The sequence below is a fragment of the Coturnix japonica genome, chromosome 19, assembly GCF_054131305.1.
Source record: "Coturnix japonica strain WE chromosome 19, WE-NBRP24, whole genome shotgun sequence".
Taxonomy (NCBI): Eukaryota; Metazoa; Chordata; class Aves; order Galliformes; family Phasianidae; genus Coturnix; species Coturnix japonica.
The window spans coordinates 4,125,912-4,150,590 of NC_140681.1; the positions used below are offsets into that span (position 1 = coordinate 4,125,912).

Genomic DNA, 24,679 nt, shown 5'->3' on the forward strand with positions numbered 1-24,679 from the left:
AAAGCCATGTCTGGCCTTTCTTGACACTCTAGGAAATCCTCCATTGTTTGGAGAAATCTCCTACGGGTGTGAGTGCTTCAGTGGATTCCAAGAGACTCTGGCTGAGCTCCCATGTTCCACAGGGTTATTGCTAACAAGTCAGAACACCAGTGACTTCAGCTGAGTTTTGCGTTCTAATAGCAGAAATCTTCCCACTTCCCCAGTGACCAGTTCCAGCTGTACAGCTCAAGGAAGAAATGTTTCCTGACATCCAGCAGGAATCTTCCAACCTGCAAGCTATGGCTATCACTGCTGCTATGCAAATGTCATGAGTAGCAGGGATAGGGTGGCAGGCTGGCCCTTCATCCAACCTAGCCTCAGCTCAAGTCTCTGTCCTTCCTGCTTGCAACAGGGATGGCTGTGCTGGAAGTGGCTTTCCTGGGTTGGTGAGGGATGGGATACAAGGCAAAGGGAGGAGGAAGAGAAGGGGGCAATAACAGCAGGGGACAGATGTGCTAGGAGTAAGAGTGCAGGATGGAGGAGAGCAAGAACAGCAGGAGGGTGGGCTGGGAGAAGATGGAAGACAGGATGGAGTTGGGAGGTGAAAGAGAATGAGAAGATGGCAAAGGAGGGAAGTATGAGTTGAGCGAGGATGAGTGGAGGTCAGGAAGAGGCAGAGGGGAAATCAGTGAGGGAGGTGGGACACTTAGAAAATGAGGAGGGATAGGAAAGTGGAAGAATAGGAGGAGAAAGTGAAACTGGGAGGTGAACAATGATAAGGGATGGTGAGATTACAGGAGAAAAGGTATGAGGAAAGGCAGGGACATAGAGCTGAAAGAGTATGAAAAGGGATGGGGAAGGATGGAAGGTGGAAGTGGGCAGGAGGGACAGAAACTGAGATGGAAGAAGAAGAGGTGAAAGATGGAGGAAAGAAAAGCGATAGGAGATGGTGGAAAGCAGAGGAGGACAGTGAGATACAGGAGAAGATGGAAAGTGAAGGACGACAAAAAGACTATGAAAGGTTGCAGGAGGATGAGGAGAACTGGACAGGTGTTAAGGATGAGGAAGAACAGGAGGTGCTGGGGAGCTGAAAGGGATTGGGGACAGCAGGAGCTGGAGGAGAATGAAGGAACATAGAAAAACAGGCAGTAGAAGAAGACAGGAAGAGAGATGGTAGGTGATGGAGGACAAGGGCAGGGGGAGGAGGGAATAATGCTGGAGGTATGAAGAGATGATGGGAAATCACAGAATATCATAGAATCTTTTGAGTTGGAAGGGTTCTTTAAAGGTCATCTAGTCCAACTGTCCTCCAGGGAACAGGAACATCTACAGCTAGAAGAGATAGATGAGAGATAGAGAGGTGCTCAAAAGTTAGAGAAAGACAGAGATTGGTGGGAGATGGAGAAAGATGTGAGAAGATGATGGGAAATGGAGAAGGGGTTGGAAATGCTGACAGCTGGAGGCGCAGGGCAAAAGTGGGAGGTGAGAATGGATTTTGAGGTGGGGAAGTGGAGGAGGATGAGGGAGGTGAGGAGAATGGAGGAGGTAGAGGTGGATGGATAAAGATAGGGAGGGGAAATGAAATAAAGCAGGATGTGATGATGGTGGGAGCTCATGGAGGATGAGAAGGGATGGTGAGATGTTGAGATGAGGACAAGGTGATGGAGGATGAGGACAGATGAGACAGGGAGGTGGGAGGAAGAAAAGATGGGATGTCAATGAGGATAACAAGGGATGGGATGGGATGTGGTGGGAGATGGAGGAACACAGGAAGGAGAGATGGGAGATGGCCAATGGGAGAACATGGCAGGGAAGAATGAGATGCGGAGGTGACAGAAGTGAGGGGATGTGGTGGCTGACAGACAAGCACAGAAAGAATGGGGACATGGTGAGTGATGGAGGAGCACAGTAAGGATGAATAGGACATGCTGGGTGATGGAGGAACATGGCAGAGAGGGATCAGACACAGAGGTGAGGTGACAGGTCACAGGAAGGAGGAATGGGAGGTAGGTGATGGTAGAACACAAGGAGGGACAGCATGTGGTGGGTGAAGAGGGAGCAAGGAAAGAGGAGGTGGCAGGTGATGGGAGAATAGAGAAGTGAAGGATGGTGGAAGGAAGAACGAATAGGAGGTTGTGGGTGATGGAGAAGCAATTAGGGGAAATGAAACATGATGAGTGATGGAGGAGCATGGAGGAAGGGATGGGGAACAGTGGGCAACAGGAGCTCTGGAAGGGGGGGATATGGTAGAAAATGGAAATGCAGAGAAAGAGAGGTAGACTGTGGAGGGCAGTGGAACATGGGAAGCAGAGAAGAGATATGTGGATGATGTAGGAGCAGAATAAAGTGGTGTGGGATACCATGGCCAATGGAAGAGCACATGAAAGTGGAAAGGGATGTGACTGAGGATAAAGGAGAATAAGAAGAAAGGATGGGATGTGCTGGGAGACTGAGGAGCAGGGACAGAAGGGGTGGAATACAAAAGATAGAGAAGGAACATAAGGAGGGGTGTGACACAAGAGGTGGTGGAGGAGCTCAGGGAGGGGAAGTTTCATTCAGTGAACCTAGAGGGGGGCTGGGACCTGCAGGTGATGAGGGCAGGAAGCTGGGGCAGTGATATGGGGTCTGTGAGCAGGTTGGAGTGAGCAGCTAGGCAGGATGGGGCAGGGAGGCATGAGAAATGCCAGCAACATGAGAACATGGAGCTAAGAGGTGTCTGTGTGGGGTGAGAGTCCATGAGGACACGGGGGTGATGGCAGGGAGCCATGCGGCACAGCCACGGTCAGTGCTTGGAGATGGGGAGCGGATGGGACACCAGGTGTGGGCAGCTGGCAGGGATATTGAGGACAGGACCTCCCACCCCTTGCTGCCCCCTGCAGCCTGGGAAAGCAGCACCGAGGGTGCGGGAGGGTTTGCAGGGCTTTTATTTATCACACGACAAGCAGGCACAGCACAGGGCGGGCAGGCGCTGTCATCGGGGCAGAGCGAGCCCTTCATGTGACCTTGGGGCAGGGACAGGGACTGCAGAGAGGACAGGGGCAGATGCTGCAGGGGCTGAGGCCAAACCTGGCACCCCCACAGCGTATTCATTATCCCCATCTCCCCAGGCTTGGCTGAATCAGCTCCTGCCTCTCGGTGATGCTGCCTTCACAAAGCCCCTGCCGTCCCTTGTCCCTGTTCCCATCCTCGTGGGTAACACCCAGCACCGCTATTTACAGAGTAAGACAGAACTGACTAATATTACAAATAATTAAAAGGCGGTTGTAAAAATGAGAAAGAAAAAAAAAAAAACCAAACCAAAAAAAACACACATTCCAAAAGTAGAGTCTTTAAAAAACCAAAACAAAGCCTAGTTTTCAAGGAAAATGCTAAAAACCACCCCGAAAGGATCTATGTACAGCAGGAGAATGCCGGCGGCAGTGCCGGGGACGTGAGGGTGGCAGGCAGGGATGCTGCCTGGCCTTGGCTGCTGGTGCTGGGGGCAATGCCTGCCCCACGGCTGGGTGACAAGGACCTCGTGGGGCCGGCCAGGTGCCCTCGGAGTGAAAGGCCATCAGTGCTGGGCCGCCTGGCCCTGGCTCATGCTGGTGTGTCCGGAGACACAGGCAGTGAGCAGCCATCGCGGAGATGCTGACGGAGGCTGCGACGTGGCAGTGATGCAGCCGTCCTGCTGCGGGCAGTGTGCGGCTGGACGGGAGGGGGCAGCAGCTGCGGCACAAGGAGCAGTTTCTGAGCGTGGCTGCGAGATGACAGCAGCTCACAGAGCCCCTGTGGCGATGTACACAACACGAGAACAACGCCCACAGGCTCTGGAGCGGCGTAGAGAGCCCCAAGGGTAATGTGCAGAGCCCCCAGAGCACCGTACACAGCCCCTGAGCAATGCAGAGGTCTCTGGAGCTGTGTACAGAGCCCCCAAAACAGTGTACATGGCCCCTAAAGCAATGCACAGTGCCCCAGGGCATTGCACACAGCCCCGGAGCCATGTGCAGAGCCCTCAGGACCATGCACAGAACCCCTGGAGCATCGTACAGAGCCTCAATGCACGGCACTCTTGGGGCCATGCGCAGAGCCTATGGGGCAACATACACAGGCTCAGAACAATGCACAGAGGCTCTGGAGCAATGCCCAGAGCCCCTCCAAGCAATGCCTGCAGCTCCAGTAGGCAGAGGCACCTGCAGGCAGTTCCATCTGTGCAAATCCCTGCCCAGCCTCTGGCACGCAGCTCAAAAATAGGTCAAGCAGCCACCTCGGAAATCTCCCTTCTTGCCCAGCACCAACACTGCCAGGATGCTGCTCTCCTCCCTCCCTGGATAAGGCTTTTCCCCATGGTGATGACCCAACCTCTGGGCAGTGGAAGCTGCGGAACCACAATGCAGCCTCCCAGCCCACAATCTCTTAATCCAATTGGTACATCTCCAATTTAGCTCATTTCGGTACGTTTGGTTTAAATTGCACTTGGTTTTACATTGCAGGCTGTTCAGAATTGGGTAGAGCCAAAAGCAGATGGAGGAATTAAAAAACAAAAACAGAGCGAGGAATATGGAAATTCAGCACTTGGAAGAACAAATAACTACAAGTGGCCCCAGGCAGGGAGGTGGGGGCTCAGCGGGGCTTAGGCTGCGGGGGGGGGGGGGTGTCCCACACACGTGCATCCAGCACCCGTCCCAGGAGCCGGATGGGAACGCCTCCGCACACCGCCCAGCCCAGGGACCCCCCCGCCTTCCTCCTTCACAAGGCTGATGCAACCACGCTGCAAGCAGAGCTGGCAGGGATGCACCCAGCATTGGCCATGGGGCGGATCCATCTGTCAAATCCAACCCCTGCTGTGCTTCACCCCTCCCCGGACCAGCAGCATCACAGCCACCGCCTCACATAGCAGCTGTCCCATTCATAGGACCATGGCAGGGACCCCGGTGCTTCCCATCCTGCCCGTGCCACGGCCACCCTGGTGGGATGCCCCACTGCTGCCGGCAGCCTCCGCTGCCCGGCGCCCTTCACCATCTGCTTCCTAAGCACCCCCACAAGAGAGGGGATGGTCAGGAGACAGATGCATCCCCAAGAGGGGCCCCGTGGGCTTTCTTGGGGAAGGAGAGTGGGAAGCAGGCCAGGCTGCGTGCCCCATCTCAGTCCTCACTCACTCAGCGGCCCGGGCTTCTCCTCCGCCCTGGGGATGTCTATGGGGTGCAGCCTGCACTTGGAGGGTGAGTGGCGGGCGGCGGAGCGGGATGGCCGGGCAAAGCAGGAGGTGAGGGACTGTGAGCTGCAGTCGCATGCCATGTCCTGCAAAGAAAGATTGAAGGGCAGTTAGAGAGGGCTGCAGTCATCCCCACCGCACAGCCCAGCACATGGGGGCCCCCACCTCATTACCTCGTTGGCCATGGCTGAGATGAAGTCAGGGTCCCGGGGGAATGCCTCTTTGCTCCCTTGGCCAGGGGATATCAGCTTGGGGTCCTCGCAGCTGCTTTGCTTGAGGACTTTTTTGCTCAGGATGCGGGAGGTGCTCTCGGTGGGGTGGTAGGAAGTCAGGCTGGAATGCTCGGTCTTCTTGGAGCCCTCCTCCCCTCCACCAGCATCCTTCTTCTCTGGGGGGGCCGTGGGGCTCTGCGCCCGCCCACAAACATTCCTGAAGAACTCTTGCACCAGGCCGTACTTGGGAGCCTCAGCCTTGGCCCTGCTGCCCTCAGGGCAGCCCGGCTTCCAGATGGACTCGGTGCTGCCCGCGTGCTCCACCACACTGAAGAGGCTGGACAGGCCATCGTTAATGTTGCTGAGGACAGGGCTGTCACGGGTGGTGGTGGAGCGGGCCCAGGCGGAGCCATTCTGCTTGCCCTGGTGCAGGTTCCAAAGGCTCCTGTCCTTGGAGGCATCCAGCTTGGAGGAAGATCTCCGCTGCAGCTTTGGTGAGCCGTACTTGGGTGAACAGCAGGGCCGCTCGATCCTGGCATGCACCTTGTCCAGGGAGGTGGAGATCTGTTTGCCACGCACCGAGACGAGCGAGGAGCTGCGCGGGGACCAGCTCTTGCCGTGCAGGCTGCCACGTGGCAGGTCTGTCTGCAGGCCCACGCTCACTGTCTGTGTGGTCTGTGTCCCCACGTGGGCCAGCCCCACGGTCTGGCTCGAAGTGCTCTTCACTTTTCTCTCCAGAGAGCTGGAGCGGATGGCCTGTCGCACACAGTTGGTGATCTCCTTCATGTCATCACTCATATTGCCAGAGATCTCCAGGTCGTGCAGTGAGGGAGGGAAACGGGGCACTGGTGGCACCGTGCTCTCCCCTGTGCTGCTATCAAGCAGCTCTCGCTGCTGCTTGGAGAAGTTGCACAACCACTGGCTGTACGTGCTCTCTGCCCTGGCTGACTCTTCAGGCTCCTTGGGCTTGGCCATGGTGAACAAGAAGCCAGGCTCAATCATGATCTTCCCCTCCTTGTTGTGCACCACAGCTGCCTCCAGGCGCCGCACCACAGGAGGGCTGTAGTAGATGCGGATCCCTGTCTTGTCAGGTGCTGTATAGCTCCTCTGCATCTGCTTCTGGGCTGGGTCATGCCCCGAGAGGCTGCTGGCCCGTGAGTAGTCCCAGGAAGAGATGCCCAACTTCTCCTTGGCCAGGCTGTCGGAGACGGGTTGCTCGATATTCACATAGGTACAGTTTGGGGGAGGAAGGCCGGTGCTGTCCCGGATCCCGTTGGGCAGCAGCTGGGAGGCTGCAGATGACTTTTTGCCTCGGGAATGGTCACCCAGCCCAGGCACAGTCTTTCCAGGGAGGTAGGGAGAACAGTCGAGCAAGCTTTCAAACTCTGACATGGAGGAAACGGACTTGGTCCTGTGAGAGAAGAGAGAACAGGGCTCAGCAGTCACCCATCCAGGCAGCGGGACAGGGTGATGATGTGGGGTGCTGGAGGCACCACCCCAACGGGACCCTGCTGGGCACCCAGCCCTACTCACTGCCTCCAGGATGATAATCCTGGACCACAGCTGTGCCCAGATGGAGCTGGATGCTGATCCAGCTGTGAGGGCCACTGATAACCCCCACAGCATGGGGATGATGGCCACCACCATGCTCACCTTTTTAAGTTGGTTCCCTTGGCGTCTTCTTCAGAGATTGTCTCTTTGTCTGTGATTTTTTCATTCAGAGCCTAGGAGGACACAGAAGAACGCTCTGGTGGAGTCAGGCACAGGACCACAACACACAGATGTGTTGGAGTAAGGGCTGCACCCTGCTCCTCTCCAACAGCACCTCCCCAAACACAGTCAGGTCCTGCACCTCAATCCCAAAGCTACACATGGCTCACTCTGCCCACAACTATTTCTTAACAACTTTTTGAAGCCCCTGCAGATTGGCACAGCAAGATGAGCCATGCTCTCTGCTGTCTCCATCTACTTAATTCCCCCTTGCAACTGCTTGAGACTGCTGTTCAGGGAATGTTGCTGCAGGGTACACCCAACCTCCATCTAATTTTTAGCATAGACCCGAGCCCAACAGGAAGCCACAACACATGTAGTCGTCTTTCGCCCACCTCTTTCCAGTTGCTGCCATGCTTCTCCATTTCGGAGTGCTTCAGAGCCCACGGGTTGGCTCCTTTCTGCAACTGGAGAACACATCTGTCACCCAACATGTGCACAATGAGCAGAGGCAGATGACACATGCATGGGGACACCATACCTGGTTGAGTTTGTTCTGCAAATCCTTCGCTTGCTGCTCTGCCTGCTGCTGCTCTTCCTTGAAGCGGGCCAGCAGCTCCACCTTCTCCTGTTTCCAGTTCTTTTCACTGATCTGCAGCTGCTTGGTCAGGTCCATGACGGCACTGTAGGATTCAGCCAGGAGATGCTGATGCTCTTCGCGCTCCCTCTTCAGTGCTACCTTCCAGTCTGGTAGTGTCCGCTCCGTGATGCCTTTGCCTGCTTTTGCCTCCAGCTGCAGGAACACAGTGTTGGCAGCCACATGGTCACCCAATGGGATGGGGGTTGAATGTCCCCACAGCAATCCTGACAACCCCGAGAGGGTGGCATCCCTGTGGGGCTGGCAAAGAGCACCCCAGAGCTGCTGCTGCTGGTGGCCAGGATGGCATCTGGAGCAAGAGAACTGGCACCATGGAGGCTCTCCTTGCTTCTGGGGAGAGGGGTGCTGGGAACTAGAGATGGAGACTATAGAGAAACATGGCCCAAGAAGTACTGGCATCACTCTCATGAGCAGATGCACAGCCAAAGGCTGCTTCCAGAATGGCATAAGGGAGCTGCAAACTGTCATCACCAGGAGCTCAGGGCAGACTGGGGCTGCGGGCTGATGGGACAGGAGAGGAAGGCTTTGGTGCTGCTGCAGCCTGGGGTAACGAGCATTGTGCATGACCAGAGCACGCTGAGCCCTGGTGCCATCCTACCCGCCCTAAGCAAGCCCATCAGAGGAATAAAGTGCATCCTCTGCTCCCACTGCAATTTTCATGCCAGCTCTGTTGCTATAGAAACTCGCCTGCTAGAGTGGTTGCTCATTGTGATTCCTGCCGTGCCATGCTTCCTCCCAGCAGCCAAGCTCTGACTGACAATGCAGGCAGCCCCCCAAGCCCCACATCCCCCCCACTCCAAGCTCCCACCTGGGCAATGTGGCACTTGAGCTCAGCACGCTCCATCTCCCAGGCAGCTTTGGCCTTGGTGAACTGCTGCTGCAGCTCGCCTGCACCACGCCGCTCCTCCCTCAGCTCCGTGCACAGCTCCTTCAGGGTGACCTTCATGTCTGCCAGCGTCTTAATGCACTCGTTGGGCTGTCAGGAACCAAAGGTGAACAATGGGAGCCACCTCGGTGCCCCAGCTCTGCACACTGCCACCCCCACGTTACATACATGGGATGCCAGCAGAGCACGGGACCCCCCTGCAGTCCAGCAGTGACACCCAGCAGAGACCAATCCTGCCCACTCTACTCACCGTGTTGGGAGTCCAGGCATCTCCAGAACAGGTCCTGTTGTCTGCTTGCTGCTGCGGGGTGAGCTCCTCCTCTTCCAGCAGCATGTACAGCTCCTTCATGCTGTTCACCTGCAGGAGATGTCGTGGGCAGGTTGCTGAGGATCCCAGCCAGGGACTGGGGACAGCTGAGTGCCCTATTGCCCTATTGCCCCTGCCCACAGTACCTCCAGGAAGTCATCGCCCTCGCTGTGCACCGTCTTGCCCTGGCGCCAGCACTTGAGGAACCACTTGAGCTTCATGAAGAGCAGAAGGAAGCTCTGCCTGAACTGCTGCGACTCCTGCACCAGCAGGTTCTTCTCCTGGCTCCAGAACTTCTGCTCCAGCCTCCTCTGCAGGTTGAGACTCTGCAGTTCAAACTCACGCCGCAGCAGGGCTTTCTGGTGGTCCTCCTTCAGCTGTGGAGTGATGCACTGAGCCATCAGCATCCATACAGGCTGCTGTGCCTCCTCCCAGAACCAGACCCAGGACATGACTCTGTACCAGGGGGAGCCGCAGCATCCATGGGACAGTGGGGTCATGAAGGCAACAGGGAAGTCCTGCATGGCTCTACCCTCACGTACAGAGATTGGCAGGCTCAGCCCCCACGTTTCTTGAGGACTGTTCTGAGTGTCCTCATGCAGGTCACCAGCCTGGGGATGTCCCAGCTGTGCTCACAGGGATCCCATCTCCTGAGGGCAGCACCTGCTCACCTGGCAGATCTTCTGTGAGAAGTTGTCCACCTCGTCCTTCCGCAACTGCCTCTCCTGCGAGAGCTGCTCCTGCAGCCCCCTCAGGCTCTCATTGGCTTCTGACAGCACCAGCTGCAGCTCCTTCATCTGCAAAGGTATGGAGAGGGTAGTGGGTACCCACCGGGCAGGGCTCAGCATCTCTACATAGCTCCCTGAGCCCGCATCACACCCACTGGGGCACCAAGTTCCAACTGGGGCATCACCAACCCTCCAGCCCCACTGAGGGGACACAGCTCCTGCTCCACTCTGGGACAGGTGGCTTCATACCTCGGTGGCATAGGAGTCGTTCTCGTCAGGTCGGCAGGTTTTGTAGCTCCGGGAATGTGTGGGGTCTGTGTCCTTGGTGTGGGTGATGCGATAAGGGTCGGCGTCCCTAAAATCAGGCTGCTGCATGCGTGGGCAAGTTAATGAGAACAAACCAAAAGAGCGGGAAGAAAAGAAAGCCAGAAAACAAAACAATGGGTTTCCGAAACAGTAAAGAACTACAAGACAACAAAAAGGATGATGAGGAGAAGGAACTTCATCACCATGGCGGGAGACAATGCGGAAACCAAAAGGAAACACAGGATGAGACACGTGGCCTGGATTGTTTGGGGAAAGGAAGGGAAAAAAAGAGAGAAAGAGGGAAAAAATGTGCAAACACCAGTTACGGTGCCATGCAGTGACTAGGGGGGACCGGGACCTGGGGCTGGTGGGACTGCAGTCCAGCAGCATGCAGAAAAATAGGACTCTGAACAAGTGAGTGTGCTCCAGAAAGGGGCTCGTGCCCATGATAGGACCTACATCCCCGGTCACGTCCCCATCCCCGGCTGTCCTGGTGAGGAGGTGCACAGGATGCTCACCGTGGATGTGCTCCCCATCAGACTCAAATTTGCCTGGCCATCTCTGCTCTGCAAATTACCCTGTCTCAGTGCATGCCATAAGGCTTTTTCCAAGCTGGCTGCCTGCTATTCAGGGGGTTCTTAGGATGCCGCCCATCCCAATAAGCAGAGAGCATCAGAGGAGGGGACACTTGGCTCTGCAGGGAGCCTGGTGGCAGTGGAGGGGAGCAGCTGGGTCACCAGCCCTGTCTAGGCAGCTACACAGCACTGCAGCCACGCAGACTCCTGCCACCACCTCCTGCCTCACACACTCTGTTGGAGCAGAGTCCTATCTTGTCCCAGGTGCCACGGCATGCAGCGAGGTGAGCATTAGTTTGGGGATTGCTCTGGAAGAGGCACAAGGAGCAGGGTATGTTACGGGTTGGGGTTTGTTCTGTTAAAGCAGGAAGAAAAAGGCAAAAAAGTGGCAAATAAAGCAACAAGTGCTGTGGGGCGGCCATGGGGCGTGGGAAGGAGCCCCGTACCTGCAAGTCAGAGCCATGCTCCTTCTGCAGCCCCTCTTTGGTGGCCTCATGGCTGCTGGAGAAGTGGAAGGAGCCGGAGTGCTCCTTGAGGCCGCTGGAGAGGAGGTCCACCTTCCGCATGAAGCAGCCCAGGTCCTGCTGCAGCACACCCAGCCTCATGAGGAGCACATTCATCAGCTTGGCGTCGCTGGGGCTCTCGCTGCTGTTATCCAGGGCCTCAGCAAGCAGCCCCCCCACGCACTCGTTGTCCAGGCACACCTTCAAGCTGGAGGTGAAGCCATTGGCATCTGAAATCAAGATGTCAATGGCTTTGCTGACGAGAGCTGCTTGGTCCCGGATGCCCAGCAGGGTCTCCAAGTCCTTGGCCTTTAGCAGCTTGCTGCTGGAACCGCCATCCAGCACCCTGTCCTGCACCTCAGCCTCACTGCCACGCTCGTCCCTCCAGCCAGCAGTGGGCACACACTGCGCTGAGTCACCGGCCTCAGCATCAGTCTCCAGCATGGGCCGGGTGGTCTGACAGGAGGCCAGGTCACAGCGCTGCAGGTTAGAGAGGAGAACTCTGTTCTCGTACTGCAGCTTCTTCACCTTGCCGCTCAGCTCGCTGATCTGCACCTTCGCCGTGGCCAGCTCCTCCTGCGACGGCTCGCTGACCACCGAGCAGCTGTCCTCCGACAGCGTCACATCCAGCTCGTGGTCCGACTTGTATTTGTTGAGCTCGTTCAGCAGGAGCTTGTTCTGGTCCTCCAGCTCCAGCAATGAGCGGCGCAGCAGGTCGGCCTCCTCCTCCACAAACTGCAGGTGCCGCCGCAGCTCTGCCACCGTGTCCCCTCCATCCCCGCAGGTTGAGGTGCAAGCCAGGAACCGCAGATCCTGCCCTGGCAGCTCCCTGTCCCCTTGGCCCTTCATGTCGTCCATCTCAGCCCGCAGGCCGCGGTTCTCCACCTCCAGCTCCACAATCCTGCGGCTGAGGATGTTGGCTTCTTCTTCCACCAGCTTGAGGTGGACCTTGAGCTCAGCCTCGCGTGAGTGGGGTGAGTCGGCAAGCTCCTCCACGGACAGGGAGCTGTCGAGGTCCCCATAGAGGGATCTGTACTTCAGAAGCTCCTCCTTCATGCCATCGTTCTCCTTGGCCAGCTTGGTCAGCTTCTTGCACATCAGGGCTGACTCCTCCTTGGCAAAGTGCAGCTGGCACTTCAGATCTGCACTGTCCTCCTGGGGACACAGAGGGTAGAAGTGTTAGGGTGACAGGCTGAGAGGTGGTGGCTCTGAGGGACATGGAGCATGGACATGAAGGGGGGATGCGGGGACCTGGCCTTGACACCACCCAAGATGGGGAGGAAAGCTGTCAGATGCCACAGGAGAAAACTCCAGTCACCAACAGACTTCCCCTCCCACTGCTTTGTGGTGGCAGAGCAGCCACGTGTGTTTGTTTTTCTCTCATGCTCCCACCCCTCACCCAGCCTCTTTCCCCCCAGCCTTCCATCCCCACCCCCACCCTGTACCTTACAGCCCCAGCCAGGACCCTGGCCCTGTCCAGGCTCCTTTGCTTCCCCTTTGCTTGGAGCTGTGCTTAGGCTGACTTTACATTTATCAATAACCAGATCTGCTCTTTGCTCCGAGAGACCATTTCTCAGCTATGGAAATGTTTCTGGACAGAGAACCAGGATTTCCTGACTCCTAGCTCGTGACTTCCTGTCCAATGTGGTCACTCTGGCATAGCATCTGCCCAGGGGGGACCCACCAGCATCACCCACCAGGTGGCACCCACCTCAAGCTCCCCCTGCCCCCAGCACCCCAGTGCCCCCCCAGCATAGCAGAGGTGCCTTCAAAGCTCTAGGAGCCACCGAAAATTGTGGTGCCCTCATCCCAGCAGCACTGGTGTGGGTTTGGGGTGCTGCTTTATTCCCCAGAATAGCCACAGGGACAGTGTAGGGGGGGGATGGGGAGGGAGGCGGGAGCGGGGCCATGGGGCTGTTATCCCAGCCAGGCAGACATGACCTCAGTTCCTGTTTTTCCAGGAAAAAAAAGCTGCAGTCGGGCACTTCCCCCTGCCTGAGTGACCAGCAGCACCTCAACTGCTCCTTGGGTTGGGGACAGAAGGGACAGAGCTTGGTTTTCAGTTTATTCTCCCCCAACAACTCCATTTTCTATGAGTGCCCAGCACTGCCAGGCAGGAAAGGAACCCAAGAAGCTACTAATAAGTCACAGATAGCTGTGCCTGGAGGCACCCGGCCATGCTGCACAGGAAGCAAGCAGGGACTGGGGGATGCTGCCAGCCCAGGAAGCTGAGGCTGGCTTTGAACCTCCAGCACTGAGCCACAGTTGGGTCCCATGTCCCTAAATCAAGGGGTCTGTGAGGATGACAGCATGGGAAGCAAGGAAGCAGAGGGGTGTTTTACTGCATTTTGTCCCCACGTGGGGTGAGATGTGATAGCAGTGACACAGTAACCCCAGAAATCCCAGGGTCACCATGATGAGATGCTTACAGCTTTATGGGGCTCCCTCCCTGCCCAGGCTTTAGGAGAGCAGCTCTACTCCCCAGAATAGATCCTGTGGCTGCCTGCCTTCAGAAGAGGATTTTTTGGGTATTAAAACACTCGTATATCTATCACCACAATGACAAGTCTGCCCCTCTGAGCCCTGGTAACAGCATTAACGTCTCACAGCAGCTCAGTGCAACCGCAAGTGACAGATAAAATCCCCCTGCTCCCAGCACAGCCCCTCCCCAAAGCCACCCAGCAGGCTGCACAGGGCACGGATGGTGACAGTGGCCTCAAGCTGGTGCCACAGGACCCCAGGCCCTTGCCTCTCGGCCATTGGCACAGGCAACAATGACACATGGAAGGGGCTAAAGGCACTGTCTGCCACTGGTACTGCATTGATAAAGGAGACAAGGGACCCCTGAAGACAATGACAGCTCAGTGCATCAATCCCTGCCTTGTGCAGGGGCTGGGGAAGGCAGATGAGCTCTGAAAGGAAGAGATGGCTCTTCCCTGCCCAGGATTTGCTTCCAAGTTGCAGTGGCCAACAACTGGCACCATGGCCCATACCTGCACCGACGGCTTCTTCTCGGTCTTCCCAATGGAGCGAGACCCTCTTTTCTTCAGGGAATTCTGCAGAGAGATGAAGGAGATGTAACCCACAGCCAAAGCATGGCACCCTGCTGCAGACAGACAGAGCAACCAGGACCCTCAGCTTGGGGACACTGCAGCCAGGGCACTGCTGACTGCTCACAGTAGCTTGGGAAAGGGACAGAGCACTAGTGGGATGAGCCCCTGGTGCTGGGGGAGCCAGGGTGTCTGACATCATGTCATGGGGTTTGGCCAGAGATATCCCTTGCAGGCAGAGAGTAAATGGAAAGGCTGAGTCATGGGCCGGATGGAGTGGGGAATCCCAGGCTGGGATGGCTTCAGGGCATCCTGGCTTGGGAGCTCCTCTGTGTCTCTCCCTTGCCCGCATGCAGATGCAGGCACATCCCAGCTGCCTTTCTCCCATCCACCCAGGGATGGGGCCTCAAATGGGGAACTGGGATCAGCCACGGGCTCTCACACTGCTAGAGACAGTGACATCTGGGCAGAATGGGACACCAAGATTCCCAACCCTAAATCCCCCAGCAATCATCCTCCTGTCCCTCTGATCACCCCAACACAAAGAGCGCCTGGTAACATCTGAGGGGCTCCCAGTTATTAATGGAGCAATGCTGGCCCCCTCTCTGGGTCCCTGGGCAGACAGGGGCCAATCCCCAGGCTAGCAAAGACTGCTGAGATACAGGGAGCCCCATATAGGAAAAAGAACCCACACAAGTTGACCTGTTCCCAGTCATGCAGTGCCATGCTGTGCCTTGGTGGGCAATGCAGTGAGGCTGAAGCCCCCCCAGGCTCACAGAGCTGGGGCTGCCCCAGGCACGTTCCCATGCTGGTGTTGAGGCCCCAGCAGCCAAAGAAAGCAGCTGTGAAATGTAAGCTGCTGCCTGTGCCAAGGTGCAGGGCTCCAGCTTTCCTATTAAGGCTAAGACCAGTGCTGGAGCTGCTCGAACCCCACCCGGGGGCTGTCTATGCCACGTCGGCATTGCTCACCCCGGCTGTGTTAGGGACAGTCATGCCCTTACCCCACAGCATAGCGGTCAGGGGACACTGCAGTCCCTGCACCCAGGATAGAGCTGAGGGAGGGGGGGTTCAGATCTGGGGATGCACTGCCCAACCCACAGCAACCCAACCGTGGGTAAACCTCTTTCAAGCAAGAAATAAGTGGCCCCCAGGGGAAAGCCCAGCCCTGCCCAACCTGCTGCTGTTTGCACGCTGCTAACAAGCTCTGCCACTGTTTCACATCCTACAGCAGAAGGGAGGAGGAGGCTGAGGCTGGTAACTCACCCTGTTAACTCGTTTCCTAATTAGTGTTCTGGAATAGGTGAGTAACCCCAGTGCCTGGGGAAATGCCCTTTCCAAGAGCGGATGTAAACCCATGGTGCCTGCTGTAGAGCCCTGCAGGAACTGCAGGAACACAACACTCAGTCCCCACAGGGCTCATCTATGGTGACAGCCCGGTTTGTGCCCGTTAGCATCCCACCAGCACAGACCTGCCAGCCCCAGGGAACTCAAGCAATCTCAAGCACATAGCAGCCTGTTCTGCACCAGCCAGCAGCAGCCCACTGGGGCTCACAGGGCTGCAGAAGGGAGACCTCCCATTCTATTCTCACAACCTACTTGTCCCCACCCCTGTTCCTACACAGACAGTGAGGGCATCAGGGCTGGGCAATGGCACCACATCCTCTCTGGCACGCTGCCTGCAGATCCCTGGGGACCCATCGCATCCCGGGCAGTAGGGAAGTGGGTTATGAGTGCTGTGATGGATTACGTGCCTGTGCTGTCACTACGATGCCTTTCCTGTCACCAAGAAGGGATGTCCCCTCACTGCATTGGGACCAGCAGTACTCCTGGCCAGGAGCTTGCTCCAGACTAACGTATCTGGAGTCCTACATAAGCACACATGTGAATTTCCAGGACACACACAGAGGAACCACGTGTGCCAGCTATGCCCCAAAGGACAAGCCTGATCAGTGTGAAGCTGTTCCCCCTCCCAGGCAATCAGGGCACAGCCAGCCCTGGGTGCAGTGCTGCCTGCACACCCCAGCATCACTCCACACAGAGCAGCACCGCTCGGGTTTCATGAGCATCTGCAGCACGGTTTGGGTTTCAGCGATATGAATGCCCTGTGGCACCAGGCCAGGCCACCTGCTGGGGGCTGAGCCTTGGGGTCACCCCCTCCACGTGCCCCCTGTGTTCCCCTCACCTCTCGGAGCTTGTCCATCTCATTCTGTACCACCTGCTTGGCCAGCTCCGTCTCAATCAGTCGCTGGCGCAGGTCCTCGTTCTCCTCCTCCAGCCTGATCCTTTTCTTTTCCACCGCCTCCAGCTCATTGTGGAGCCGCACGGAGACATCCTTGGCCACCTGGGGACACAGTGGGACCGTCACTGGGCTGGGTGCAGCATGTAGGGACCACAGCACAAGGGCAGGACCTCATGGGCACCTACCAGCCCCATACAATACCCACAGAGATTGCCATAGGACTCTGGAGCAGACACCATGCCAGGTAACATGCTGTCCCCAGTTCACATATCCCCTTCATCACCACCATTACTCCTGCCCCTGCTTCTACTGGTCAAACCCTGCTTTCCCCAAGCACAGCACAGTGCTGTGGGATGGATGCCCGTCAGCTTTTTGTGCTTTTTTGTCCTCCACTGTGCTGGAAAGCAGCTGCTGCGTGGCTGGGAGGGGAGAGGAGCAGCCCCTCGGGAAAGGAAAGACGAGCTGCTGCATTAGGTTACGGAAAAACTGCACAAGAGCCCCCAGAGCTGAGTGAGTCCCTGCTGCAGCCCCTGTGGGGGGCATTGCTCAGGGTCAGCACAGTGCTTGGTTTCAGGCCCCTCTGTCACCTCTTTCCAAAATCTGAGCTGCTCCTTGAGCCACTCCCCAGCACTGGAGACATCCCCTGCTGCCAACACTCCTTCTGGCAGCAGCACAAGCGATCAGCAAATACAGCTTAACAGCAGGCTGGTGGCTGGGGTAAGTGATGCAAGGCCATCTCAGAGTCATCATCTTGTCCCTGTCCCAGCCTGGGACCTTGCAAGGCTCCCATAATGGCCAAGACAAGAAGCAGCTCCCAGGTCCCCAGCTACAGAGGAAAGTTGTCCCCCAGCAACTTGCTTCCTATCTCAGCCCAAACTGCTTTAGGACAGATCCCTCCCCAACTTCTATGCACTGCCCCCAGTACTTGGGATGGGAGATGTGGGAAGCAAACCCCCTGAGCATCACCTTGACATCCTGCTCCAGGCTGTGGATGAGCTCTCCATCCACCTGGCCAGTCTGTGCCACACGCAGGCTGCGCCGCTCGGCCTTGCGCAGGCGGTACTGCAGGATGCGGCACGTCTTGCTGGCCTGGTCCAGCTGCTGCCGCAGCTCCTGCAGCTGGTAGACGTCCTCCTCCATGTAGACATCCCTCATCTCCAGCATCTCAGCACGCAGCTCCTCAATCTCATCCTGCAGGGAGAGGCACGTTGGAGAAGTCAGAGCCTACAGACGGTCAATCCCTTCCCTTGCCCAGCCAGCAGCACTGGGCTTGATATGCCCCAGGGGACGGCTGACCCTTCTGGATGCCAGTGACTCAAGGACAACTCACCACAACCCACAGGTCCCCTGTAGGATGAGGATGTGGATGTGAAATCACATGAGCCCCATAGAGCTGTAGGGGACTCTGGGGCTCCCGGTGAGCTGAACACCACGTGTGCTGCTGCCAGCACCTCTAGTATAAATAAACCAAAATAAAAGAGGAAGATGGGGGAGGGAAAGGATTCGCCGTGGGAGCAGCCCAGGCAGCAGTTACAGTGAGAGAAATGTAGGTCGCCTTGCAAAAGATGTGTCAGGAGGAAGGAGGCAGGCACAGAGCAGAGAGGCAAAGCAGGGACATGAGCGAAGCTGCCAGTGCTGAGCCCTGAGGCTGCCCCACTGTTTGCCACCAGGCAGACACAGAGGGGAGCACGAAGCTGGGCTGGCAGCACACACAACGCCTGGAGCTGCCCCAGATTTGGGTGGCAGCCATTCTGCCCAGCTCCAATACAAAGCCCCAGCTGCATTTTCCCTTTCTACAGCCCCCCCCCCAAAACCACCACCCCGAAAAACAAAGCCTGAGGGCGGCAGCTGCAGGGATCAGCCACAGTCGCACACTGTTGGCTTTTGCAGTGAGATGGCAAATCGGGGACGTCACCGAGACAATCCCTGATTATCCCAGAGCTGCCAGCACTGTGGTGGCTGTGTGGCACCGTGCCGGGGCTCTGGAGCAGGCAAGAACCAGGGGGTGACCCTTGGAAGGAGCAGGGTGATCTGGGAACTGCTAAGTCTGCCCCACTGAGGGCATCGCTACAGATACATCCCATGGCTCTAAAACCCCCAGGCACAAAGCACAAGGATGTACAGCACCAAGAAACATTGCTGTGAAGGCTGTAATGCTCCCCAGGGTGACATCCCTACTGGAAACCCCACACCGACTTGGGGTAAGAAGGCTGAAATCAGCCTGGGTTGGGTGGTTCAGGAAAGCTCCACCACTAAAGCTATTTGAATGGTGGCCTGAACAGGACTGTGAGGCAGCTGAGGTGCTGTATGGGACACTCCGTGCAGGGCACCCTGCAGTGCTAAGCTGAGGTAATGGGATTAGGATCGGAGAGCAGCAAGATGCCAGCAGGCTGAGGGCAGCTTAGGGCGCTATGCTGACACCCTCTGTGGGCAGAACAGCTCACCCTGACCACCCTGCAGCTGCACCTCTGTGGAGATGCTGTGCATATTGCAAAATGCAACCAGAAAACGCAGATTAATGCAAGGGTAGAGCCAGGAGCAGAGGAAATGCTTGAGAAACAGGACTGGCATTGCAAAAGCAACGTATGTGGTGCTGAATATGGCATGCCATGGAGGTGAGGGGGGTGTCAGGAGACATGATGGGGTGTGCAAAAGCCAGTGCTCAGCTTGTATTTGCATGAGCCGAGCATTGGCTATGGAGGAGCACAAGATAAACACAAACCCATGAGCCTCAGAGCAACTGCATCTTGCCAGTGCTGGTCCCAAAAGGCAGCACAGCATGAGCACCATCTCCTACAAGCAGAAAGCAGTGCAGGATGCAAAGCTGGATGATGCAAATGACAGCACTGCTGGCTGTCATGCTGCTGGCAGAGCCTGCCCCGCTGGGGTTGGCAGCGTTTGGCTCTGGGGCACAGCCAAGCAGCAAGCACTGAACCCTGGGGACAGCCCTGTGCACACACTGAGCCCCAGCACAGGATGGAAAGGGCGAGGAGGGGTGTGGGTAGGGGCTGCTATACATCCCCATCTCTGTGCAGAGCTGGGAGCAGCAGGAGAGCCCACAACAAGCCAGGACCAGCACCCTGCAGCTGTACTGGGGCTACAGGGCACGCACAGCAGCTCACAATGAACTCTGAGCCCCCACTGGACAGAGGAGGGAATTATGCTATAATTTGCTGCGGGAAAAAAATAGGGACCCCCCTCAGCAAGAGGGTCCTGGCACAGACCCCAGTCGACCATGCAATGCAAGGCTGGTAAGGGGCACCCTGTGTGACAGCACCAAGGGTTTCTTCAAGTGCTGCAAGAGCACAGCAGCCACCCTTCTCATTGTGCCTCACAGCAAGACAAAACCCAGAGCTTCCCAGCTTTGCACCTGCCCCCATAAATTACCCTGCACACAGCTGGGGGCTCACTGCTGGCTGGGCAGCGGTGATGGGAAGGGTGCTGCCAAACCCTCAGTGGGGCTGGGAACGATGAGGCCCTGGGGCTCATTCCAGCACTGCTGGTGTTTTGCTGAAAGCCTTTGTCAAATGATGTTTTTCTTCTAAGCCTGGGGAAATCACTGCTGCAGGGAGCAGCGGGAGAGGCATGCTGAAATATAGACGTGCACCGGGTTAGTGCAGCCCAGAAGGAGCAGCACAAGCTGGCAGCTTGCCCTGCCCAGGTGTAGCACCTCAGCGGCACCATGCACAGCCCCAATGACAGCACCCAGTCCATCCCCAAACCACATCGCTTTAAATGAGACTTGTATCCAGCTGTAACCAAGCGATATTTCATCTGTAACTGTTCCAGTTAGCACCAGGATGTGCCACCTCTGACAGGTCAGACAGATCAGTGCCGGAGGGGAGGGAACCCTAACCCATCAGCATGGAGGATATGGGATGCTCAAAGCACTTTCAGGCCAATTTCACATCTCACTTCTACTTCTCCACACCCCTGGGACTGCAAGGGGAATATAGGGAACATGGCTGGGGGGTCCAGAGGGCAGCGCTGCCACACAGTGAGAGTGAGGACACCAACGTCCCTGCAGCCCTTCTGGACACTGCTCCATGACAGGGCTGCTCCTTGCAGCAGAACACCCCGAGCCCTGCAGCCTGCCGTGACATCACGTGAAGATGGAGGAAGCAATAGCACGGCCAGCCGGCACAGCAGCGTTTTCACACGCATTCTTGGAAACCGGAGGGGCCTCATCTGTATTTTTCCAGCTCTCCATAAATCAAAGCCCTTAAGCTCTTGCTGCTAATTCTGGCAGGGGTTCGGACACCAGCTGCGAGCTGGGGCTTTGCTAATGGACAAAGGGCTCGGCCAAGCATCTCCAGGGTGTTGCACCCGGCTCTCCCCAACACGTTCCCAAGCTCTGGCACTGTGAGGCAGACCTGGCCTGCTCCCACCTGCCACAATGAAGGGATGCCACCAACACAGCACTGACACTTGACCCTTCTCATGGTGCTGCTGCAGCCTAGATAGTGGCATCAAGGTCTTACCCTGAGGAAGAGGGAAGGATGCAAAATGCCTGCAGCCCGCCAGGTCACAGCATCTATCTCCTTTCTATCCCCAAGACACACACCCCCAAACCTGCCCTGGCATCACTGTGTGCCCATCAGCCAGTTGCAAGCCTGGAAAAAGGCCCCGGGGAGTCTGAGGCCCCCGTGGAGAGCAAGCACAGGGACTGGTGGAGGGAAATGAGCTGGAAAATCTGCCCCTGGGGACCTGCCAGTGTCAGGAGGCAGAGAGGACAGTGGCAGCATCCCACTTTGTGCTGTACCGTGCCATGCCATGTGCTGGGCTGAGCTGGGTTTCTCCACATTGAGCTTAGCTTGGCATTGCCAGACCATCCCATGGCATGACAGGCTGTGCCAAGCCAAGCTGAGCTCAGCACTGGCTGTGCTGTCCAGCTGAACCATGCCAGGCTCTGCTCAGTGATGTTGGGCTGAGCTGTGCTGGGTTGAGCCGAGGTGAGCCTTGTATTTGCCTGTGCCATACCCACCCATGCCCAGTGATGCTGTGGGATGCCACACTGTGTTGTATCCAGGGGTGCTGTGGGATGCTATGCCCAAAACTGCTGAACTGTGTCATGCCTGGGGATGCTGTGCCTTTCCCAGGGATGCCCATAGATTCTAAGCTACACTATGCCCAAGGAAGCCATGTGATGCTGTGCCCAAGCCATGCCATGCTATGCCCGGGATGCTGTATTATGCCCAAGGATACCCAGAGATGCTGGGCCCTGCTAAGGGATGCCCAATGATGCCCAGAGATGCTAAGACACACTATGACTAGGAGATGCCATGGGATGCCATGCCCTGCCCAAGGATGCCCAGAGGCTCTATGCCCAGAAATGCCATGCCCAGAGAACAAGTACAATGACCACAGAAATGCTGTGTTACACCCAAGGATGCCCAGAGATGCTGAACTATGCTACATACAAGGATGCTGCGGGATGCCCAGAGATGCTGTCCTCTACTCATGTGTCATGGGATGTGCCCAGGGATGATGTGCCATGCCCAGCAATGCCACGTTGAAAGATAATGAGCTGTGCTGCACCTGGCACGCCGTGGGATGTTGTGTCCCACCCAAGGATGTCATGCTCTGCCACAAAACGCCCAGGGATGTGATGCTCTGCCCAGGGATGCTGTGGGATGCCGTGCCCTGCCCAGGGATGCCCAGGGACGCCGTACCCGGCGATGCCGCCCGTGCCCACCTTCAGATAGTCGTTCTCGGAGCGCAGGTCCTCCAGCTCGCGGAGCAGCCCGTCGGTGCCGGCGTCCAGCAGTTCCTCGGTGAGGTCGGAGAAGGCGAGCGAGGTGCTGAGCTGCAGGCGGCTGCTGGCCATGGATGCGGCCGAAGGCTCCTCGGGCAGCGGCGAGGCCTCCCCGGCCGAGGGCGGCGGCGGCGGGGCGCTGCCCGGGGACTCGCTGTCGCTGCCGCTGAGCTCCAGCGACATCAGCTTCGCCTCCTCCGAGGCGCTGCAGTCCGACACCTCGGAGCTGCTGTCCGTCAGGCCGCCCCCCTGCCCCGGTCCCGGTCCCGGTCCCGGTCCGGGTCCCGGTCGCAGCGCCCCGGCCGCCGGCTCCGCCCCGCGGCACCGCCCCTTCGCCCTCGCCGCTCCGCGTCCCGCCGCCCCCCCCCTGCCGCCGCCCCGGGCCGCCGCCGCCGTCGCCCGCGGCCGCTTGTCGGGTCGCGGTTCCTTGCCTCCTCCCGCCCGCCGCGGGTGCCCGGAGCCGCCGCCCGCCGACAGCCTCGAGGCCGCCGCGCTGTGAGCGGAGCCGCCGCGCCGGCTCCTGGCCAGCGACCAGCCCGGCACCTCCTTGGGCCGAGCCGGGGACGGCGCCCGCTGCAGCTTCTTCTTCTCCGGGAGCGGCGGCGGCGGCGGCCCGGGCGGGCACGGCTCCGTCGGAGCGGCCTCCATGTCCCCGCTGCGCTGCGCTGGGCTCGGCCCCGGCTGCGGCTGCGGCTGCCGCCCGGCTCCGCCCGCCCCGCACTGCCGGGCGGGGACGAGCGCGGGCGGCGAACAAAAGGCGGCGGAGGGGGGGGGAGTAAGGGGGGAGGTTTGGACGATGCTGGCGGCAACAGCGACCCCTCCGTGCGGCCGGGCGGCATCGGCATCGCCGCGGGTGAACGCGGGCAGCACCGAGGATGGTTCCCCCCGCGGATGGTTCCCCACGATGCCAGCGGTCCCTCCCGGGGCATCTCCGGCTGCACGCAGCCTCGGGGCGTCCCCATAAGGTCCCCATCTCCCCCACATCTCCACGAGCGAGGTCCCTGCAGGTATCCCATAAGGATGGGGGTCTCCCCTGGGTGGGAGCCCCCCCGGGGCATCACCGGCGGAGGGGAGCAGAGTGAAAGGCCCATAAGGGTCCCCCTCAACGCATCCTCGGCAGCGCAGGTCCCCTAGGAGTCCCTGTAAGTGCGGGTCCCTTGGGACAGCCTCAGCAGTACTGGTCTCAGGGGTCCCAGTGGTGTATCAGGGTCCCCAGGGCTCCCTTAACGTCCCCGTGGGTGAGAGGGATCTGCCGGGAATGGGGTGCTACCAGGGCACTGCTGCAAGCACTGGGCATCCTCCGAGACAAAGCTCTCTCGGTACCCCATGAGTGCGTGCCCCCTCGTGTCCCAGGGCCGCCTGCCGAGCCATTGGGGCACACACGGCCCCGTGGCGTGCGGCTCGGTGCCTCTCGGGGGAAGCCTTCAGCAGCAAGTGCTCCCACCCACCAGCACGCGTCTCTCGTACGTTAACAACCCGGCCCCAAACCCGCCGCGAGCGGCCAAAAGCTGGGTTTGAAAAATGCTCTGGCTGCAGCGCAGCAGGAGCGCGGCGGCTGGATGCAGCCCTGCAGCAGGAAACAGACCCGGTCCTTTACGCTGCTCAGATTCGGCTCCGCACAACGGGCAGCGCGACCCCAATGCAGATGTCGGCGACATAACTCTGTCACCGTGCTACAGGCTGCTTTCACATTCGAGCAACCCGCTCTCCTAAGCAACTGGGGTCTGCGTCCCCAGCTCGGTGGCTTGCAGTGTCATTAAGGGAGCTGCGATCCAGTCCTGCTGCATGACTACCCGTACCCCTGTGCAGGATGCTCTGCCGTGACCAACTGGTGCCACGCTCATTAGTGAGGATCGTTATTTTTCCATGGGGCAGCAGTTAATTGCGTAATGTGAGACACATCATGTGCTGTCCTCATCAGGCTGCAGAGCAACAGGGCTGCAGACACAACAGCAGTGTGGGTCCAGCCTTGTCCTTGGGGACGTGCTGTGAACCAGGTAGCCCCAGCACTGGGCCCTCACCCTTGTTTAGTGGCACTTTTAGGCACACAATGCACACCCCATCCATACAAGCAGGCTTACACGTTTCCCAGCACAGCTGTGTGCTCCTCAAGGATACTTGACCATAGGACAGTGCATGCAGCGGCACATGGCCATCCTGCTCCCATCCATGTGGCCCCAGGCTGCACAGCTCCATCCACATCCCCACCTCTAGAACCAGACAAACCAGGACCATTCCCTGGGGGAAATCTGCTCAAGGGCAGGGCCAGGTTTGGGGAGGAGGAGGGAAGGACATTAACAGACCTCAAAACATGCCCTGGGGCTGGAGGCAGTGTGGGCAGCCAGGATTAAAGAGCTCGGCGAGAGACGCTGAGCCAAACCCATCTCATCGTGGGTCTGGTTTAGTGGCCGGCCTTCAACACGCTGCTCCCAGGAGAATTATTCAATAAATTGGAATTAAATGCAGGCGGGCGGCTTTCTGAAGCCTCAGGAAGAAAAGCAATGAGCTTAACCAGCCCCCTGGGCCCTGGAGGGCTGGCTGGCAGCCAGCAGTGCCAGGATGCAGCACAGCCCATGG

The 24,679-nt window shown here is 58.0% G+C and overlaps 1 protein-coding gene across 2 annotated transcripts; it reads right to left on the reverse strand.

Moving 5' to 3' along the window:
* Window positions 1-2,885: 2,885 nt before the first annotated feature.
* On the reverse strand, window positions 2,886-22,844 carry MTCL2 (microtubule crosslinking factor 2). 2 transcript variants are annotated; one of them, XM_015881369.3, is made up of 15 exons: window positions 22,043-22,844; window positions 17,314-17,538; window positions 16,291-16,449; window positions 14,052-14,114; window positions 11,002-12,213; window positions 9,924-10,040; window positions 9,618-9,743; window positions 9,093-9,323; window positions 8,890-8,997; window positions 8,562-8,729; window positions 7,637-7,888; window positions 7,491-7,562; window positions 7,039-7,109; window positions 5,347-6,796; window positions 2,886-5,259 (listed from the first exon to the last, which is right to left on the reverse strand). In XM_015881369.3, exons 1-15 carry the CDS (start codon window positions 22,748-22,750, stop codon window positions 5,110-5,112), a joined length of 5,112 nt encoding a protein of 1,703 aa, XP_015736855.2. In that variant the 5' UTR covers window positions 22,751-22,844; the 3' UTR covers window positions 2,886-5,109. The 2 variants fall into 2 exon arrangements, with proteins under 2 accessions (XP_015736855.2, XP_015736856.2); XM_015881370.3 differs by having other exon boundaries at window positions 9,924-10,043.
* Between the last annotated feature and the right edge of the window lie 1,835 nt (window positions 22,845-24,679).

What these genes read in the sequence shown, in the direction of transcription:
- MTCL2 (XM_015881370.3), bottom strand. Translation starts at nt 22,750, where the DNA reads ATGGAGGCCGCTCCGACGGAGCCGTGCCCGCCCGGGCCGCCGCCGCCG. An exon ending in TCTCACAGAAGATCTGCCAG is followed by an intron (nt 9,324 to 9,617) that starts GTGAGCAGGTGC and finishes ATCACTCCACAG; the next exon opens with CTGAAGGAGGACCACCAGAA. An exon ending in AGGGCGATGACTTCCTGGAG is followed by an intron (nt 8,998 to 9,092) that starts GTACTGTGGGCA and finishes CATCTCCTGCAG; the next exon opens with GTGAACAGCATGAAGGAGCT.